At 51.4% G+C, this 19,882-nt stretch overlaps 8 protein-coding genes across 8 annotated transcripts; 7 read left to right on the top strand and 1 right to left on the bottom strand.

Moving 5' to 3' along the window:
• Nucleotides 1–3: 3 nt before the first annotated feature.
• On the top strand, nucleotides 4–961 carry DCS_04950 (uncharacterized protein; the record flags this gene model as incomplete). Its single annotated transcript, XM_040802256.1, has 3 exons — nucleotides 4–219; nucleotides 285–390; nucleotides 492–961. 3 exons carry the CDS (start codon nucleotides 4–6, stop codon nucleotides 959–961), a joined length of 792 nt encoding a protein of 263 aa, XP_040657289.1.
• Nucleotides 962–2,604: 1,643 nt separating this feature from the next.
• On the top strand, nucleotides 2,605–3,124 carry DCS_04949 (uncharacterized protein; the record flags this gene model as incomplete). The annotated part of the gene is made up of 2 exons (XM_040802255.1): nucleotides 2,605–2,933; nucleotides 2,983–3,124. 2 exons carry the CDS (start codon nucleotides 2,605–2,607, stop codon nucleotides 3,122–3,124), a joined length of 471 nt encoding a protein of 156 aa, XP_040657288.1.
• Nucleotides 3,125–3,716: 592 nt separating this feature from the next.
• On the bottom strand, nucleotides 3,717–4,819 carry DCS_04948 (uncharacterized protein; the record flags this gene model as incomplete). Its single annotated transcript, XM_040802254.1, has 3 exons — nucleotides 3,717–4,435; nucleotides 4,491–4,556; nucleotides 4,720–4,819. The coding sequence occupies 3 exons, from the start codon at nucleotides 4,817–4,819 to the stop codon at nucleotides 3,717–3,719; spliced, it is 885 nt and encodes a 294-aa protein (XP_040657287.1).
• A 760-nt stretch (nucleotides 4,820–5,579) lies between these two features.
• On the top strand, nucleotides 5,580–6,466 carry DCS_04947 (uncharacterized protein; the record flags this gene model as incomplete). Its single annotated transcript, XM_040802253.1, has 2 exons — nucleotides 5,580–6,269; nucleotides 6,341–6,466. 2 exons carry the CDS (start codon nucleotides 5,580–5,582, stop codon nucleotides 6,464–6,466), a joined length of 816 nt encoding a protein of 271 aa, XP_040657286.1.
• A 1,947-nt stretch (nucleotides 6,467–8,413) lies between these two features.
• Nucleotides 8,414–9,382, top strand: DCS_04946 (uncharacterized protein; the record flags this gene model as incomplete). Its single annotated transcript, XM_040802252.1, has 4 exons — nucleotides 8,414–8,675; nucleotides 8,730–8,822; nucleotides 8,874–8,998; nucleotides 9,077–9,382. The coding sequence occupies 4 exons, from the start codon at nucleotides 8,414–8,416 to the stop codon at nucleotides 9,380–9,382; spliced, it is 786 nt and encodes a 261-aa protein (XP_040657285.1).
• Nucleotides 9,383–10,030: 648 nt separating this feature from the next.
• On the top strand, nucleotides 10,031–10,828 carry DCS_04945 (uncharacterized protein; the record flags this gene model as incomplete). Its single annotated transcript, XM_040802251.1, has 1 exon — nucleotides 10,031–10,828. One exon carries the CDS (start codon nucleotides 10,031–10,033, stop codon nucleotides 10,826–10,828), a length of 798 nt encoding a protein of 265 aa, XP_040657284.1.
• A 1,015-nt stretch (nucleotides 10,829–11,843) lies between these two features.
• On the top strand, nucleotides 11,844–12,871 carry DCS_04944 (uncharacterized protein; the record flags this gene model as incomplete). The annotated part of the gene is made up of 4 exons (XM_040802250.1): nucleotides 11,844–12,060; nucleotides 12,125–12,247; nucleotides 12,304–12,437; nucleotides 12,500–12,871. The coding sequence occupies 4 exons, from the start codon at nucleotides 11,844–11,846 to the stop codon at nucleotides 12,869–12,871; spliced, it is 846 nt and encodes a 281-aa protein (XP_040657283.1).
• A 2,342-nt stretch (nucleotides 12,872–15,213) lies between these two features.
• DCS_04943 (ABC transporter) lies at nucleotides 15,214–19,878 on the top strand (the record flags this gene model as incomplete). The annotated part of the gene is made up of 4 exons (XM_040802249.1): nucleotides 15,214–18,401; nucleotides 18,460–18,906; nucleotides 18,963–19,088; nucleotides 19,152–19,878. The coding sequence occupies 4 exons, from the start codon at nucleotides 15,214–15,216 to the stop codon at nucleotides 19,876–19,878; spliced, it is 4,488 nt and encodes a 1,495-aa protein (XP_040657282.1).
• Nucleotides 19,879–19,882: the final 4 nt, after the last annotated feature.

Raw genomic sequence — 19,882 nt, 5'->3', positions numbered from 1 at the left:
AACATGGTTTCGCCATCTCGCTCGCCGATGTACTCTCGTGCTCGATCTCGCACACGTTCGCCTACCCCTCGCTCCGCCGGTTCGCGCTCGCCTGTTCGCCGAGGTCGTTATCGTGATTCCCGCTCCCCCTCGCGATCTCCGAGCCCGCGCGGCAACGGTCATGGTCGGGGCTGGGACAGCCGGGATCGCAGCCGATCGCCCCCGCAAGGAGGCACAAAGGTTCGTTCCGCCCCCGACGCGAAGCGGCCCCGAATCGATGCATTCGTTGACCGGCAGCCGTCTAGATTGTCGTCGAACGACTTACCAAGAATGTCAACGAGGAGCATATCCGCGAGATCTTTGGCCACTTTGGGCCCATCGTCGACCTCGATCTGCCCATGAATCGCGCATGTGAGGCACACCCATTCCCATGCCCTATGCCGGTGCCGATGCCGGTCCTCTCCTGACGCTGTCGCATTTGCGTACGGAACGATGCTGACCGAGCTCGCCAGTTGGCACAAACCGTGGTACCGCCTACATTCTGTACGAGAACAGAACCGATGCCGAGATCGCCCTGGCCAACATGCATGAGAGCCAGGTTGATGGAGCGATCATCAACGTCTCCATCGTGCTGCCTCGACGGCTCATGTCCCCCGACCCACCCCTCGCCCGCCGTGGTCTCTTTGACCCCGACCGTCGTGCCTCGCACAACACTGGCTCGGGAAGCTATCACGACGTTGGTCGTGGCCCCCGCGCCAACCTCTACCGGCCCTCGTCCCGCTCTCGATCTCCCTCTTGGGCGCCCCGAGATGGCGGTCGTTATCGCAGCCGCTCCTTCGACGGATACCGTTCTCGATCGCGATCAAAGTCCCCTCGCCGGGATGACGGCCGTTACAACGGCGAACCCCGTCGGCGAAGCCTCAGTCGTCGCAGCCTTAGCCGCGAGCGCTCCCTCAGCCCGCGACGTAACAACTATCATTGATCCGCCACGCAGGCCCTCTACCCCCCATGGTAGCACGAACTGCTTCAAATCCGAGAAGCACAATATTCTTCACGTGTCATGATGTATGATGATGAGTGAGTATCCCTCCCTTGCCCTTGGCCACTCCCCGCAGATGCTAAGATTCTGTAGAGACATCCGTGCCATCTTTGGTGGACTTGAGCTCCGTAAGAATCTCAGCAATTGCTTCGGCTACATCCTTCCATGTACCGTACTTTCATCGAGCTGTCCGATCATGGACAGGGTCAACACATATTTTTGGCACCCAGCACGTCGCTGCAATTTAATGCGACCCTTGCTGCCACTTTACCATCACACCCTCCGACACCTATTCAAGCATGGTCGAGTTGGTGGTGGCGGGCCGCCTCGCGTTGTGTCGCTAGGCGGAAAGGCATCCCTCATGGTGCGCTCGTGAGGACGTCGACGTCTGGGTGGCCAGGGGCAGGTTTCCTGCGGTGACCATGTCCTCGACACCGTGGCAATTTATCTACCATACAGGTTGAGGAGACAATACAAGCCAAAGGACAAGTGAAGCGAGACCTCGCCGCAGGTTTCAGTCGACGAAGCAAGCTCGGTCCGGTGCAACCTCCGAGAGGATTAAATCTCCCACAAATGCCATTGGCACCTTGCAGGCCTGCCCACGGCAACGCAGGACCACGCCCTCGCCATCTCCGCATTGAATGATGCGGTCGGTTCTCAAATCTCATATCTGATGACTGCCTGCAATTATGAATGCCATCGTATTTCCACACCCCCTTGCTATCGCATGAAATACTGGTCGTTAGCAGGTAGCAGTGCCGGGGACAACGACATATATGATTAGAGGTTGCATCCCTATCAATTTCTCTACCTTTCACATAACCCTACATCTATTCCGTGTGTATGCGTTGTTTCAGTGGTCAATCAATGCAGATGTTGAGTACGGATGCGGTTTGTGCATCAACGTATTCACACTCGTACACAATATGGATCCAGGAAGAAATGCTTGACGGTGCCAATATTTGCTTTGATCAAGTCTACACGTGTTCATCTGCGCTGCAATGAACAACAACGGGAAGCCATACCAAGGAGGTTCCAGACAAAACGAGGAAGCCACGAGGAACAAAAGACACCATGCCTGATGGGGGAGGAGGATGGAAGAGGCAGGTAAATATTTCTGTAGGAATGGAATTGTCGTCATAGCTTCGAGAAAAAGAAACGACGTGCTTTAAACGGGCCGAAGATCGGAGCCGAGATCCATTCCCACCACGAGGGCCATGGGCGGGGCCTTAGGGGGTAGGACGAATAACCCTACGTGTAGAGACGGGATTGTTAAAGCGTACAGCAGAAAGAGTCGTTCCATACCGGCACGTATTCGTCTCCTGTACGAGAGGAGAGAAATAGTACCATGTTGCGCCGCTTGCCCGAAGCCTCTTGAAGGGGCTTCGGTTTCCGCTAGCAAGGGACACGAGACTAGCATCCACTCGCTTGCAGATCGGTATCACGACATCATGCGCACTATTCTCCATTGCTATATAAGCCGACTTTTCTCTTGCTTCTGTCTTCAGGATTCTGTCTCCGCAACTTGTCTTCCACCAACCTTTCTCCTTTGATCGTTGACGCTGCTGGAACACCAAGACACCAAAATGTATCCAACGGCCGTCATCAACGCCTTCCTGGCCGTCTGTGTCGCTTCCGCGGCAGCCGTGCCAGCCAAGGGACTCGCCATTGAGACCGTCTCTGTTCGCAAATTTGTCGGTAAACTCATTTCCACCAAGGTCGAATCCACGGTCAGCATCGACTTCCTGCTCGACACCAAGGAAGCCAAGGGCATCAAGTGCTCCGCAAGGAATGGCGTGCTCAACAACGACACCGGCATCTATCGCTGCGGCAAATCCAAATACTTCTTTGAGTTCCGCAACACCGTTGATGAACTCTCCTTCATGGTCCGAATCCGCCATGAGAAGGCTCCTGGGTATGTAGAGGTGAGGCCTGTAAATCATATTTTCTAACCGAATTTTCAGAAATGTTCTTTGGGGGGGGGATCAGGTCCCGACGAGGAGATGCGAAGTGGTGAAGCAGTCTCAGAAGGATATTGAAGTGCTTGAATGCCCCCAGAATGACCGTCTGACATTCACCATCGACAACAAATTCCCCCCTCCGTGACTTGTACTGAACTTGGTTGAGCGTTCAACAAACGACCCTAGCTTTTAATACGAGCCGTCAAAAATAAGGACAATTGAAAACAATTGCACTTTGGATATGATTCATTGTCCAATGAGATGTTGTGCTGATCTCAACGCGGGCGATGATTCCTATTCGTGTTGCCGCGTGGGCCAAGCTTGATAAAGGAATCTTTCATTGTGAATATATCCGCGATATGTAGATGGAAGTTCACATCACATTCTGAGCGCAGAAAACACAAGGCACGAATCATCGTCAAGAATGATTTGGACATTGATGGAGAGTATAGAATAAGTACAACACAACCCTGAAGTCCGCTTCGGATATTTGTACGTTTCTGGCACCGTCGGATAGTATTAACCAGTCAAGAAATAAAACGGATAACAGAAAATGTTCGTCTTTTTTAATTTTTCATACACTCCAGTTTGCTATTAATGAGACAGTTGGATATCTCAAACAGCCGATTCAAGGCACCAGGCTCAATTCATGCCAAGCCAGCTGTGCTTCCTCTGTTGATGACACTTGCTATGCTGCAGCTAGAACACTCGCATAAGATGCAGATTACTGGTTCGAGCTAACAGTGTCTGTCAAAACCTTCATCAGTGGTCGTGATCAAAAGACTGTCGAAAGGCTTCCTACCCATGTTGAGTGCCTCCCTCTTGATATAGTTGTAGCAACCGCCTCGCTTGGCGTTGGAGTTCGGCGCAACCTGAGGGCAGTCCGCGGGAACGGCGTGATGGACACCATCCCTCTTAATGTACGTGTAACAACCACCACGCTTTACCTTCGCATCGAGGATGACGCGGGGACATCCCTCAGGTACGGCGTACTGACCGTCTCGCTTGATGTAGGTGTAGCAACCACTTCGCTTAACCTTGGCATCAGGGGCAGCTTCGGGGCAGCCTTCAGGGACTGCATACTGAACACCATCCCTCTTAATATAGTTGTAGCAACCACCCCGCTTAACCTTGGCATCAGGGGCAGCTTCGGGGCAGCCTTCAGGGACTGCATACTGAACACCATCCCTCTTAATATAGTTGTAGCATCCACCCCGCTTAACCTTGGCATCAGGAGCAGCTTCGGGGCAGCCTTCAGGGATGGCATACTGAGCACCATCCCTCTTAATATAGTTGTAGCATCCACCTCGCTTAAACTTGTCATCGGGGACCGCATGGGGACAACCCATAGGAACAGCATCTTTGACTCTTTCAGTATAGTCTTGCGGCCCGAGAATGTCATCATGCTTACCGTAATGAGCTAGGCCTCTGACCTCAATACTGGCCAGGTCACGTCCTGGATATGGATTTGGTCAAGAGTCGGTCGAAAACGGTGAATAAAACGGGCTTACGCTGGATAAAGTCTCCGTTAGCCTTTTCAATCAAATCATCCTCATCAGCTAGGGCCATTTCGCTCTCTACTCGTTGTCGTGTTAGCCGCCTTCGAGACACATGAATCGCCTAGTGCTCGCCGACTTGCCTCGGAGAAAGTTATCACCAGAGGCGCTTCGAACTAAAAATGAAATTATTAGCTATTTCTTTATTCGACTTCCGAGACAATGTAATGCATGGACCGCTCACTTTTGAGAAGGACGCCCGTTTCAACACTATCAGGAGTGGGAGCAGCGGCGGTGCTGACGATGGCAACAGCCAAGATGGAGAGGATTTTAGACATCTGCATGTTGACAAGTGAAGAACAAAGTGTACTGAGGTGGGTAAATGGTTGCTTTAATTTTGGATTGTAGACACTATTTGTAACTGGTGAAGAGGAGATTCGACATGGACGGCAGACACTATCGTATTTATGCACCAGACTCAAGTGACGCCTTCAGGCTGTTCCGTTCATCTACGCCCCCAGCTGTTTACAGTTACAGCAAGCGTGATTTTTGACTCTCGGCATCCATTGTACTGTGTGAGGTTGTAGCTATATTCGAAATGCGTGGTTCTCTGCATGCGTTAATAGTCGTGATATTGGTATTTGCCGTTTCGAGCCATCGTGATGATGCGTCTCCGCTTCATGCTCCGCATCGCCCCGCATACCATCTACGGAGACATTCGGGCATGCCGATGCAACTAATGTACAAGTAAGTACCTAGAGACCCCAGGGCCGGCAGAGTGATGATACGTCCACCCCGGCCGTCAATGTTTGTTATCAAGATCATCTTGTGCAGTAGGGCACTGTTGTCCACATGCGAGGAGAACCCACTGGAGGTAACCAAAACGGTGTGTCGGATGAGTAGATCCTATAATTAGCGGCTGGGTTCTTTTGTAAGTATCGGTGAAACAGAACGAGGACGGTGTATCGTGCAACCAGCTGTAAGCCATCCAGCCGCGTGCCCGGCGTTCCAATACCTCCCTAGTCCCCAGCCTACGAATCAACCCGAACTTGACAAAACAAACTTCCCATTCAAATGAAAATGAAGCATATGAGCGATTGCAGCATGGAAAAACCAGCTTTTGTTGAGAAAAAATGTCTCGCGGACAGCCGATTCTCTGGCAGCTACGATGGCGAGAGCGAAAGCTCCGTCGAATTCCTCCCCCCTCGACAGGACTACGCAGAGCAGGTGTCCAGAAAAAGGCGCAGAACGTATTTCAGCGTCATCATTGGTCTCATAGCCTTAGCCATCTTCGCCAGTGTCATCATTTACTTTGCCGTTCGCTCGCGGGGTTCCGGACAGGCAGATCCGCCTATCTGGGTGACAAAGTATCAGCGCCAGAAGCTGCAACCTATGAATCTTGCCGAGGCAGATGTCGCATTTACCTGTTTACCGAATGGAAATGGCTTGTTGTACCTTACAGATGAGGTCATTAAGAGTAAGAGGCTACCGGCTGGCCTGCCGAGCGGAGATGGCGGGAACAGACTCTACGGCATGGCCTGGGCCCACGAACTCTACTGTCTGGCGACCCTGCGAACGGAGCTGAAAGGTCTCATGGAGAATTCGAGTAGGCTCAATCTGCCGATTCAAATGCAAAACGAAGAACATCGAGGGCGCACCAATCAGATTCACCAATGCTTCGATTATTTACGACAGAAGATCTTGTGCGCAGCAGACACAACGTTGGAGTATCCGACTGGAGACGACCCAGAAGTCATCGATGGATACGGCATTGAGCAGGAATGCGGTGACTGGGTAAGTGATCTGACAAGCAAAGCGAACAGCTACTGCATCTGTCCGTTGACTCATTGCTGACATGCCGGTAGAACCCCATGGGCCTGTGGTACGAGCGCAACCATCCTGTTGCCCTGCATAATTTCACCGGTTTCGGTCGCTATCTCAAATTTCCCCACTGGGCAGAAGAGACCAAAAAAGACGGAGCATTAGCATGAGGGACCAAGTGAATATGGGAGGGAGTCAAGCGTGTTTGTGGGGCAGCTTAAATAGTCACTGACGGTAATAAGATATTGTTGCAAAATATCCCGGGTTTGTTAATCTTGAAACTGTCATTGCGCACCTCGCATGAACTGCTCTACACAAGGACTTTTAATCTTCCATGGCGGGACTATCTAGCTCCACGTTGACATGATCACCATCCGCCACCCAGCCGGAGCTGTTTCGTGCTGACGCCCAAGAAAATATTTGATCAAAGTTGCGGCACCGATGATGAACGGTATGGTGCGCCAAGTAGGAGCCAATTTCAGTATTCCACTCAAACGTGTTGGGCGTTACGTCCCCGTGGCACATGATGACTTGTCGAAGGTAGTCGATGCAATGATCTGCAAACTTTGAGAATAATCTCGAGAGCATAGGTTGCTGGATATTTCTTACCGAAATGCTGCTGCCTCTGTCGGGCTACGTTGGGCGCCATTGATAGGTTCCCGCCAGATGCTTCGTATTCCCAGAGCTGTCGTCGTAACGCTTTCTGGTGATCGACGCCATGTTAACAAGCAAAATTAGTTGACCCCGGTTATAACAGTTTGATTCACGTACCAAACAGTGAAGTTGATGGAACATTTCAATTTCCACAATGTATTGATCGGGCTTTCCAGGCAGCGTCGCGGTCCCATTGGGCTGAAGTCGCCTATTCTCAGCCGGATTTAACGTCGCAATGCCGACTATGGATGCAATATTAGCCAAATTCCTTCCCGAAATTACCGCCACAGTGTAGAGTTCCAAGCAAGAATAGGGCAGACATGCCGCTCATCAATCTATTCCAAGCCTCATTATTCGAAGGATTGGGCCGTCCCTCGAACGCGGTGAGGGTTTGATGCCGAGAATCATGGAACCCCGCTCTTTGGAAGACGACATCTTGGTAGGTCAACTTCAAATCATCATAAATATCTATTGCAGAATTAGAATTTCAGTTTGAAGTCTCTCTTTCCTTTCTCCACAATGCCGTCGGGGTGGTACCAACATTCATTTCCTACACCGCCCGGCGCATGGTCGAGAACTCGCAGGCAAAAGACGTCGACCGCAAGCGCAATGTACGTAACGAAAAAAAGGAGGAAGCCGGCGATGCGCAGAAGGTGACCCAATGACGATTCGGACTGTACACACAATTTCCGGGCACCCGGATATGAAGGTTCAAACCCAAATTCTTCATCTTCATTCCCTTCAGATGATTTCTCGCCCACTTTTCGATACAGAAACTTCATGGCAGGATTTGGAGAATGTTCAGAAACTGCTTGTCAAATGTTCAGGGAGCAGAGAATTTACCAGGGGATGGGGTTGGTACGGGAAAAGAGTGTCGGGAAACAGTATGTATCACAACAGCAGCACGGTCAGCATCAGGAGACAGACCACCGGAATTATCGGTTCTTGCGAGGAGTTCGATAAGGGGGCGGAAGTGGAGCAGATTGACGGGTATTTTCGATGTTTTCAAATCGGTGAATAGCAATCGTCGATCCGAAAGAAATACTTACCGTGCAAGTAATCGTGGTTGCAGCGCAACTGGACGCTCGGGAGAGTCTGCCGTGCCCCACGGTTGCCCTGCAGCGCTCCTTATGTGCCATTGTTCTGAGCTTGTCTGCTGATGGCTAGAGGTGTGGGTGAGATTCGCACATCAGCACTAATGCAAGAAACTCCAGAACGTTGCGCCATGCAGGAAAAGCTTGTTCAAAACATGTCCACTGGAGACTTATGCGCTGTGCCTGACCGAGTCTCGACCCGAAGCCCCGGATGATGCTATGCTGCCGTTCGGCTAGTCCGAGTCGGCGACCAAAGAGGCAGATAATGACAATGCACTAGACTTGGTGACAATCATACTGTATTCTTCATATTTCTTATTTCTACTCACAAACACGCAGCATCTGCAACGTACAACACTGTCGACAAAAATGCCCTGGCCATTGATAGCTGTTTCCAAGTCGCGACAAGAATACTCGTCGCTGGCTTCGGAGGGACATGGAGATGATCTCTCTACAGCTTCAGACATCCCTAGAACAAAAGGCACAAGCTGGTCCAGCAGAATTCTCCTGACTTTTCTCGCTACGACACTTGCTACCAATGTATTGCTCATGTGGGCGACGCTTCGTCTCTACGAGCAATCACGCAATACAATCAACTTGAAAGGGGAAGCTCAGACGCCGTTCCCATCTTGTACGTGGAATCACCTGGGCACCTTTTTCTCATGCTGACGAGGACGGAAATAAGTTCCTGACGAGACAAGAACCTTCAAGGAGGATTTGCGATATATTGTGAGGCCTTCGAATCAGAGCGATAGCGATTGGGAAGATCTTGGTGGCCGTGCGTTATCCCGTTTCAATGCCTCAACATCATCGCTGACAGAGCCATAAGCCGAGAGCGAACACAGGGGGTTTATCTGGATCGACAACTACACTGACTACGGATTGCATGCTGCCGAGGCTGTAGGGAGGCGCGGGCTTTTCGGAGTCAGCGTACTCCATCAGCTTCACTGTTTGGTAGGTAGCCAACGCCATAGGAGACATTTTCCTTGTGGATCTAGTCTTATCTCCAAACTAACACCTATCACCGCCCAGGGAGCGATTCGAAAAATGTTCTGGAATGTCGTCGAAGGTAAAATCGACGCGGCTGAACTCCTAGCAGAGTATCCCGAAGACACGGGCAATCCGTCTTTTACCGCCATGACGCACGGGCTGTGGCACGTCTCGCACTGCTTTGACTACGTTCGACAAGCACTCATGTGTCGACCGGATCTTACTCTCGAAGGCCCCGTCCACGTCAACGGGAGGCTTCTGGTCGTGGGCTGGGAAAGTCCTCACCAGTGCCAGAGCTGGGACACGATTTGGAAATATTTTGAAGAGCATTCCGTAGCCACATTCTAGAAATTCCAAACAATCGATGCTGAAATATAATATAGTACTCACTATGGTGCCAACTGTGTGAGAAAGGAAACAAATGCTGCTGTAATCGCATGTATTTGGAATAACTACTCTCCTTGTTCTTGAAATACCCCAATGAGGACGGTCACGCTCTGCTAGCTGCACAACCCTTTGCTTTCGCTCTTCATTTTTCCAGTCAGATGCAATATCACGAGATAAGATATTTGTCTTGTCCCGTGTCTTTTGCGAAGGTATCAAGTATGAAGTAGAACCGATGAGAAGGCTAGATTGTCGCTTGAACTCCAATCTCCAAATGGAGCTCTCGTGATGATGCACTGTGGTGTGTTCATTCAGGAAAAAGCTTAGCATAGTGTTTACACCCCCCTCCCCTCCCCTCCCCTCCATAATGCATCGGTGTCTTTCCGTGCTTACTTACCCCACAACGCCATCCACCGGTGTAGAACCCCTCGGCTGTAAGGCTACCTCGACGGACGGGTTTCAATGTATGACCGATAGTTGAGGGGTAAAGGTTTCTACATTATGTAGCCTCGCGCACAAAGTCGATGATGGATACCCTTGACCCCCCCGACTTCTCCCTTCAAATTAACTGACATTGGGACTTCTGCAGTGTTTTGCTTGAATATTATCAGCATGGCACGACAGACGAGAAACGTGGCCACAGGCTTTGCCCAAGGTACCAAACCCTGGCTAGGCATGTCAGGCGTTGCGCTGGATGAGCCAGACTCCGAATCAAGCATCAAATTCGCCGAGGAGCAAGCTTTTCTCTCCGGTGACGAAGCAAACGACGATGACCGTCAACAATATACAGCAACTAGATCAACCATGCACATTGGTTCGCCGTCGTCGAAAGCCAAGATCACGGCACTTATTCTCGTCTTGATAGTTTCTGCACTCGCCATTGCCAGTGCTGTCGTCCCGAGATACGGCTCCAATGGCAATGCGATTGACGATACCAAGGCGATACAGGGTAGTCACGTGGTGCTGAAGCCAAGTTATATCATGAAGTCGCCCTGCGGATCGACGGCGACAGAAGCTCGCCAACGCGGCTGCAAGTTTGACATCATATCATTTTGCTGGCTGCCGACCGAATGCTATGACGGCGAACTCTCGAGGGACTTTGACGCCATGAGGACCTGGGAGTGGTTTCGGGACTCCAACAAAACAGAGCCTCTTTCACACGAGCAGATCATGACGGGCGAGTTTACGGGCTTGTACGTCAACTGGGAGTATCACGTCCGCCACTGCACGGCCATGTGGCAAAAGATGCATCGCGCGATTCTTGGTCAAGGAAAAAGGGCGATTGATAGCTACATCGGCGAGCTGCCTCATACCCACCATTGTGGCGAGATGCTTTTGGAGCGCGGTGCTGCGTTTGAGGACATCAACACCATTATCCTCGTCAAGTTTCCTGACTGCGGCATAGCCTAATGTGCCACGGAAGGCTCTCAGTTCGAGGTCAATTCTATTACTTTCCAGCCTGGTTCCATCGCGACGTGTGATTAAAATCGGTTCTTGTTGAAACGTTCCCAACTTGGAGCCAAGTAATGCGGCATAAGCTGAATGGTAACGGCAAGCGACCGCCAAAGAGGCGCCGAAATGGGTAACAGCTGCTTGGTCGGCTTGCCAGCAGGGCTCTAACATGGGGGTGGAACGATGATGAATAGTCGGTCGTTCCACTTCGGGTCAGCTCATTGTCATGAACACCATGCTCGGGAATCTTTGTTCGGCGACACCGACTCTCTTCTCTGGTCATCCTGACAATGCAGCCTTTCGTGACCGAGACTCGGTGACGGGAGGACGGGCCGAGAAGCCGCCCCGCATTTCGGTCCGCAATGCCGGGGCCGAGTACGTACCTTGTCCGAATGTGCGCAAAATGAGGGGGAGGTACATGCGGGGTACATCGGCGCTAGTGGATCCCTGCTCGGAGCAAGCGGGGCTCCGGAGATGCTCCGTCCCGGACATGGGGTCGGATGCAAGGTTCAAGCCCTCCATCCCGCTCACGAATAGCTGCTTCAGGCAGGTGACAGCCTCCTGACTTGCATAGGGCTGTGTGCATGGTTGATCCATTCGACGGCATTTATCTCCGCGTTCGCGTCGGGGAATCAGGGTCTCGGGTCATCGGGGACCACCTCAAGTGTTCTCGATCAACGAGGGACTTTTGCATGCATTCTCGACCTTTGAGTGGCTGTGCGTGCTGTCAATGGTAGGATGCAGGATTTTGTCAAGAAATTAGTCGAGATTCGAGTGAGATGCATTCGTTCCCAGTGATTTCGCTGTTTCCGGGCACCCGAATCGCTTCCGTCTCACGACCGACTCGCTCACTGCCATTCCAGGCACGGGGGCTATTGTTTCTTGTCAATTGGTATTTCTGTCATCAGACGATACATGTCGGTCTTGTCTCTGCCATTCATCGTTCCCGCACGAAACTCCACCAGACGCAAGCATGGATTCTGCCCATGAGGAATCGAAGCGTCCTTTGATGTCGGTGGACTTGGAACTGACGTCGTCAACGGAAAGGCACAAGTGTATTTCCAACAGGCGCACTGTATTTATCCTTCTATTGGGTGGGCTGTTAGGAGTAGCCATATCTCAGACGGTGCTCCTGTCGTTCAGAACCCGATGGAACGAGCAGACGTGCACAAGACTACTCTCCGGGTATTGTGAGTGATGGCTGGAAAATGCGGCCGTGTTCGTCATCACTGCTAACAGGCGACACCGTTCCAGCCCCGGCTCTGTCGGCATTGGAGTATACCGAGTACGAGTGGCAAAATGACTTTGACCACCAAGATGTGTACAGAGGCAAACCCACGGTCGAAAAGGATGCGGCCTGGGCAGCACTGTGGGAGAGTATGTTGCGCAAGTGTCCTCTGCTTGACCGGATGTATTTGACGAAGTGTTATCAGTGGGAGACATTGTCATCAAATTATCCGAACTCCCGCTCATGAACAAGTCCGACGACCATAGCCGTCGACTCTATCGTCCGGAGCTTGGGGGCATAGCCGCCAACCTCGAGGCATTTCACCAGCTCCATTGTTTGGTATGACCGAGATGTCGAGATGGAAGAAACAAGTGTGGCGCTGACGAGCATGTTTATGGCAGGACATGATCCGACGATACACGTACCGAAACGAATACAACAACGAAACGATCCCGGCCGATATCCGACACGTCGGAGAAACGGACCTCCGCGATCATGTCGACCACTGCATCACGACGCTGCGGCTCGCCATCATGTGCACTGGCGACGTGACTCCGATCCTCATGGAGAGGGACCCCGACAACGTAATGAATGTGTTTCCCGATATGCGGACGCCCCACAAGTGCCGGCGCTTCGACAAGATCCAGGAGTGGTTCCGGGAGAAGTCATACACGGATTGGGATTGCATACAGCGAGGGGGAGTCGGCTGTGACATAATACCAAGCCAATTCAGGCGTCCTGGCGGAAAAATGAGCAAGGTGCCAAGCAGATAGGCATAGACATGACTTGCCTTGCTTGCTACTCGATGCTAGGCACCTAATAGGTGGTAACAATAAATGAAGCTACCAAGAAAAATCACCTCCTATTCACTGCTGTCTGGTTCCAAAATGGACTCACGCAAAAGAGTTGCTAGCCTTGTTGATGCGCACATCGTCATGCCGGTCAGCTCAATCCAGAACATATTCTCCGCCTTTGCATCTCTCTCCGAATTAACTACAGGCTTCCACTACCCAAACTCTTAGTTTTTGGTGCTACTTCTACCCTGTTACATTCTTCTACTCCCACGAAACCTTCATCTACCATCATCTCCCACACATTCGCGTACATCAAATCTCCCAACCTATATATATGAATCAGGGCAGATTGGAGCCAGTCAATAGAACCACCAGCTGCGGATATAAACAAGTTCAGCGACACTGACGGATCAACTCTTTCAATCTGCAACAAGGTTGGATCAGAGCAAATATATGCCAGTCAATGGAGGCAGCTGACTTGGATACGAGGTACTGATGGATCAACTGCGAACGACAACCAGCCGAAATTGACTGTCCAACAAACGGGAAAATGCAAAGCTGTGACTCAACTGACAAAGCACCAACCGAATTTGCAACCTCTCCAATGGGAGAATCAAAATCGCTTCGAGAAGAATATGCGCCGAATCTTGCCACAGTTTCATAGAGCTTAAAATAATAAAGTTCGCATGCAACTGGTTGACAATATACATCATCTCCAGACCGTAGGAACAAACTCCCAGCTATCCAACCACACCATCCAACCACATACGCAAAAGACTGTTCTCTCAGGGCTAGAGAACACCTCCAGAAGGATAACTTGCTGTAGTTTTGGTATGTTTTAGCGAGGAAGAAAGCATTTCAATACAGTGGGGAAGATGAGCAATTGAGGACCATGTGCCATGATCTCATACCATCCCGAAGGTGCCATGTTGACCCCTGAAGACAGATAACGACAGAGGCCGATGCCAATCGGCTGACAAACGAGAAAAGCACAAAAAGGTAAGCTATACTAATTGTTCATGATAGGTAATCGCAACACAGAAACAGCCTCAGCATACAATATGTCAAGAGCAGCTACAGGACAGCTCGAGAAGGGCTGGCAAATCCAGCAACAACTGCAACATATCTCTCATAAACGTAATAGACAAGAAGCCACCAGGGAAAATAACAAGAAGATCAGACTTTCCTAGAAAAAAAAGTATGCAACAGTCCAGCAAGTCAATCAATGGAGGTGGGACAACTACGAACCAGTCGCGCGCGATGCAGCGCATTGACAAAGGATATTGAGCGTTACGGCAGGAGACTGATAAATCTTTGGTGGTCAAACCTGCGAAAAAGGCAGACAGTTTGCTGAAGCTATTCAAAGGAGGCTCGAGAATACTTTGCTGCGACGAATCGTGAAGGAGCCATTGGACACATATGACAACTGGAGCAGTGGTTAAAACTGATACGGGCAACACAAGGTCCAGAAACAATTGCAACAACCAGCTGGATCAGACGATGAATAAATCTGAAGAAAACACGGTATAGATGGAGCAGAAAGGCAACGATAGGGATTTCGTTTACTTTTCTTCTTTTGATCAATTGTCCCTTTTCTCTTCCAATATTGACACTGGACATAACAGAATGGCAAGAAGAATGATAGCGGGGGCATTGAAAAAGAAAGGATAATTATGAGGTCATTCGGATAACGTGGGTGGTAGAAACAGCCAGGGCATTGCAAATGATCAGGGGCGGGGGGTTACGTGACAAGTTCGACGGGTGAGCGCACGAAACATTAGCTCGATGACGATAACCTCGGAGAGATCAATCACAACATGGCACCCCACTCAAGGTGTCTCACTTCGGAGTACGGAGTATTACTCCTTCGTGCAAATTCAATGCCTGTACGAAGTATCCGCGTACTTATGTGTATTATACCTCAACACTTGTAGTATAAGTACATGCACTATGTACGGAGTACTCCGTAAATGTACCAATTATTACCACCTAGTATGCATAATACGGTGGACGCGGCACAGAACAGGGGGGGGGGGTATGGCTCTAGCTAATACACTGTCAGGTTGGTTGCAGGCCGTCGACGCAGGCTGCAGCGGTGATGCGGCCCAGCTCCCCCGCCTCCGGATCAATCAGATGTTTTAACCCTTCCATCGTCTATTAGTGCTCGAACATCGTTTGTGGTGAAGTAAGAGTGACGGCGACAATCAAACATCGCCATCTACACTCCAGTGGCATCGAAACAAAGTCTCACTGTCGCCTATTTTGTCACTACGGAACGAGGATAGGAGGCGACCCTGAACTGGTTTCTCGGTTCGCTCACCATGGAAGCCCCTGTCGCCGCCAGGCCTTCCCAGTGCCTCAATGACCATCGCTTCGGCCCTGCTGTCGTGGGCTGCCGCGATGACTTTGACTTTACCCAATGTTTCGAACAGTCGATGCTTTCCATGCTTCCCTCGTCCATCTTCATCGTCGCCGCCATCGTCCGAGCTGTCTACCTCTACCGCCGACCCGTCCTCGTCGAAGGAGGTTGGGCTTTCAAGCAGTCCAAGATCATGGTCATTGGATGCTATCTCAGTCTCCAGATAGCCCTGCTTGTGCTCGCCTGCACCGGAACCAGCTACGGTCAAACGGCCATTCCGGCGGCTGCCCTCTCCCTCGTCGCCGCCATCCTCGTTCTGGTTGTGTCAGTGGCAGAACATGCTCGTGCGTGCAAGCCGTCGGCCCTGCTCAGCCTCTACCTCTTCTTCACTTTGCTCTTTGACGTTACCCAGTCGCGCACCCAGTGGCTTTCGGACCGCGACGCTCCTTTCACCAAGGTATTCACCGCATCCATCGTTACCAAACTCACCGTGCTCTTGGTCGAAGCCCAAAGCAAATCAAGTTGGATGCGTGACATAGACACCTACGCCAAGAGTCCGGAAACGACGAGTAGCATCTTCAACAAGAGTGTCTACTTCTGGCTAAACGACCTGCTCATCCGCGGCTACCAGAAACCGTTAGCGGCCGAAGATCTCTACGTGCTGGACGAAAGCCTCCTGGCCGACAACTATCAGCAGCTGTTCTGGGATGCGTTTCAGAATCGCATCACCCGCACGGGAACTAATCGCAAATCACTTCTCCTCGCCGTAACAGCGACTCTGAAATGGTCTTTCCTTGCGCCTATAGTCCCGCGCTTGGCGGTGACTGCTTTTTCATTCGCCCAGCCGTTTCTCATCAATGCCCTCCTCCGCTTCCTCAGAGAAGATAGTCGAACGGCATCAGCGAACATAGGATACGGATTCATCGCCGCTGCCGCCCTTATCTATCTTGGACTCGCAGTATCCACCGGGTTCTACTGGTATTTTCATCAGCGTGCTCTCGTCCGACTCCGTGCCTGCTTGGTCACCGCCATATATCGAAAGACGATACAAAAAAGGGCCAACGAGGAGGGAAACTGTTCGGCAATCACTTTGATGAACTCGGACGTCGGCCGTATACAAGGTGGCATACGGGACCTCCACGAATGCTGGGCAAGCGTGCTCGAAACGGGCCTGGCAAGCTGGCTGCTGTACCGGCAGATACGAGTCGCCTTTCTCGCTCCTATGCTTGTCATCTGCGCCTGTACAGGCTTGACAATGATTGTTGCCAGATTTGCCGGCAAGAGACAGGGTCTTTGGATGAAGCTGTTGCAAGAACGAGTGGCCTTAACCTCGGCCATGATCCCAGCCCTGCCAGCCATCAAAATGAGCGGATTGAGTTACCAAATTGGGCGACTTGTCCAGGCGCGCCGCGAGGCAGAGATTGCTGGCGCCAAGAGGTTTCGAATCATCACTACCGTCTCGACTGTCATCGCCTTTGCGCCCTTGCTTCTCTCCCCCGTCGTGACATTTACCTTTAGCGCGGGAAGCCTGAACATAGCGACCGCTTTCACTGCCCTTAGCTGGATTAACCTCCTTTGCCAGCCACTCACTCAACTGTTTCAGTCTGTGCCGCAGCTTCTGGCAGCCCTGACCTGCTTCCACCGTGTCCAGGACTTTCTTGCTCCGAAACCTCATGACAAAGAGGCCCCAGCCGGTCTGGTGGAAGCAAGTCAAAACCACGTCGTTCCATCCTACCCGACAGGTGATGGTGCCATCAAGATTGCCGTGAACAATGGGAACTTTGGTTGGGAACGGGATGTTTACGTACTAAAAGAAATATCGCTATCCATAAGAACATCAAGTTTCACCATAATTACTGGAAGAATGGCAACTGGGAAGTCGACATTGTGCAAAGCAATGCTACAAGAACTACCTTTCGCCGAGGGTACTGTGCTCTGGAACGACCACGGTCGACAGCTGGCATACTGTGACCAAGATCCATTTCTCCTAAACGCCACCATCCGGGAAAATATTATTGGCTCCGGGAGGCACGATCCGCCTTGGTATGAAGAAGTTGTCCGATCATGCCACTTGTCGAAAGACCTTGCAGAAATGCCCAAGGGAGACGATACCGTGGTGGGAAGCAAAGGTGTTGCTCTCAGCGGCGGGCAACGGAAGAGGATCTGCTTGGCTCGAGCGATATACGCCCGTCCCGATGTCGCTATCCTGGACGATGTCATGAGTGGCATGGATTCTTGCACCGAAAGCCTGATCTTCAATGATGTGTTTGGCCCCGAGGGAGTGCTTCGCAGGATTCAGACGACTGTTGTTCTGGCCACGCTGTCCAACCGTCATCTGGAATTTGCCGACTGGATTATCATTCTCGGTGAAGGGGCAATTCTTTGTCAAGGCTCCTTTTCCGACCTAAAACTATCCAATAGCCACCACCAGAGCAGCCTTGTCACCAACGATGACGAACCATTGGTTCAAGCGGATATCGAGGAGAAAGCAATGCCGCCTGGCAGCCCAACACAAAAGATTGACCAAGATCAGCAAAATCAAAACGCTGCTGCAGATGCACGTCGTTCTGTGAGCGATATGTCCAACTACAGATTTTATTTCCAAGCGACTGGATTTACGATGCTGCTTCCATTCTTCGCCACGGGACTGGGATTTGCCTTCCTATACAATTTCTCCTCCGTTTGGGTTGAGTTTTGGCAAAACTCCAGATATGGCCCAGACAAGACATCATTTTACTTAGGAGTGTACTTTCTTTTACAGTTTACTTGCCTGACCTTGCTTGCTGGCTTTGTTAGCTTCAACGGTAACGTGATGGGCCCAAGAGCGAGCTGGAAATTGCACCTGCGATCGCTCTGTGTCTTGATGCGGTCGCCACTGGAATACTACACGACTGTGGATGCTGCTGTTGCAACAGGCTACTTCTCACAAGACATGTCTATGATCGACAATGATCTCAGTGGCTCACTCGGCAACACCGCTCTCACAGGCCTGACTGCCATAGGGCAAGCTGCGCTCATCCCCGTTGCCGCACCCTTCGTGCTCATCGGATATCCCATTATATTAGCGGTACTCTATTTCGTTCAGAAGTTCTACCTAAGGACCTCCACTCAATTACGCAAGCTAATGCTTGAAGCCAGAGAGCCCTTGTAGTAAGTCTGATGAGCCTATGCTGCCTTGCACCTTGTTTCTAAGTTATTTTCTCTACAGCAAACACTTTACGGAGACTGTAGATGGACTTTTGACAATACGCGCCTTCGGATGGGTTTTGCCGAGCCTTTCGATGAACACGAAACTGCTCGATGAGTCTCAGAGGTCCTCCTATTTACTTCCGATGCTACAGCAGTGGCTGAACATGAAGCTAAATCTGTGCGTCGCTGCGCTTGCCGTGCTGTTCGTTGCCCTCGCCACCCAGCTTCGCGCAAGTGCGGGACTCACGGGTGTTGGACTCGTTAGTCTCATGTCTTTGGGTGAGATTATGGGTAATTTTATTCGATGTTACGCAGAGCTGCAGACGGCGACAGTTGCTCTCGACCGTTTGAGAACATTCGAAGACGACATCTCGCTTGAGGATTCCGATGAAAATGCATCTGCCCCCCCGGATCATTGGCCAACAGCTGGTGACGTAAACCTTCATGGCATCTATGCCGATTATAGGTCAGTCTTGATACTATCTTGCTCTCAGGAATGCCTGCTGAGCGGTTCCGCATCAGGACCGATGTACCCTTCCCTGGAAAGACCGCAGCGAGTGCCGGCACGAGCCGTAGATGTACTCTACGAGACATCTCAGTTTCCATCGCCCCCGGAGAGCGTGTTCTAGTGTGTGGGAGAACTGGCAGGTACCTATATCTTGTGGTCTGGAAGGCTCCCTGAACGTGTAGTTCTGCTAACAGTCCTCACAGTGGGAAAACGTCTCTTCTTCTGCTTCTTCAAGGGTTCCTAAGGCCAAACTTGGGCCGAGTTGTAATAGACAACATCGAATTGGGTAAAGTAGTTTGCTCAGCGCTGCGCCATCGCATCATTGCAATTCCGCAGATGTCATTCTTCTTGCCAGGGCGAAGCAGCGTGCGCCAGAACCTAGAGTATCACGGGAATGATGCTGAGCTTGACGTCAACACGTACCGCATACAGGAAACGCAGATTGCCCAGGATGAGGAGTGCGAGTATGCCCTACGCGCCGTCGGCCTTTGGGACTTGATCAACTCCCGCGGCGGGCTGGACGGCGGACTGGATGACGATGCCTTGAGTCGCGGAGAGAAGCAGCTCTTCAGCCTTGCCAGAGCAGTCGTGCGCCGACAACTACACCAGAGACGGACTGAATTCCCGGAGAAGTCGGGACGGGGTGTTTTGCTCCTCGACGAGTTCAATACCGGCTTGGATATGGAAACGGTGAGTTCGATGTGGAGCGTGATTCAGCAAGAGTTCCCCATGTACACCGTCATCTGCGTTGCGCACACACTAGAGGGGGCTCCGGACTTTGATACGGTCTTGGTAATGAGCGAAGGGGAAATTATAGAAATGGGGAGCCCGCTCGACTTGCTACGCAGGAGAGGAGGCAAATTCCGCAACTTGTGGCACGGCACCACGGTTCCACACGTCCAAGCTGGGCATGCAGGTGAAGGAGCATGACGCT

Source organism: Drechmeria coniospora, chromosome 02 (assembly GCF_001625195.1).
Source record: "Drechmeria coniospora strain ARSEF 6962 chromosome 02, whole genome shotgun sequence".
Taxonomy (NCBI): domain Eukaryota; kingdom Fungi; phylum Ascomycota; class Sordariomycetes; order Hypocreales; family Ophiocordycipitaceae; genus Drechmeria; species Drechmeria coniospora.
Note: the sequence above shows the minus strand (reverse complement) of the source record. Positions and strands in the feature narration are given on the sequence as shown.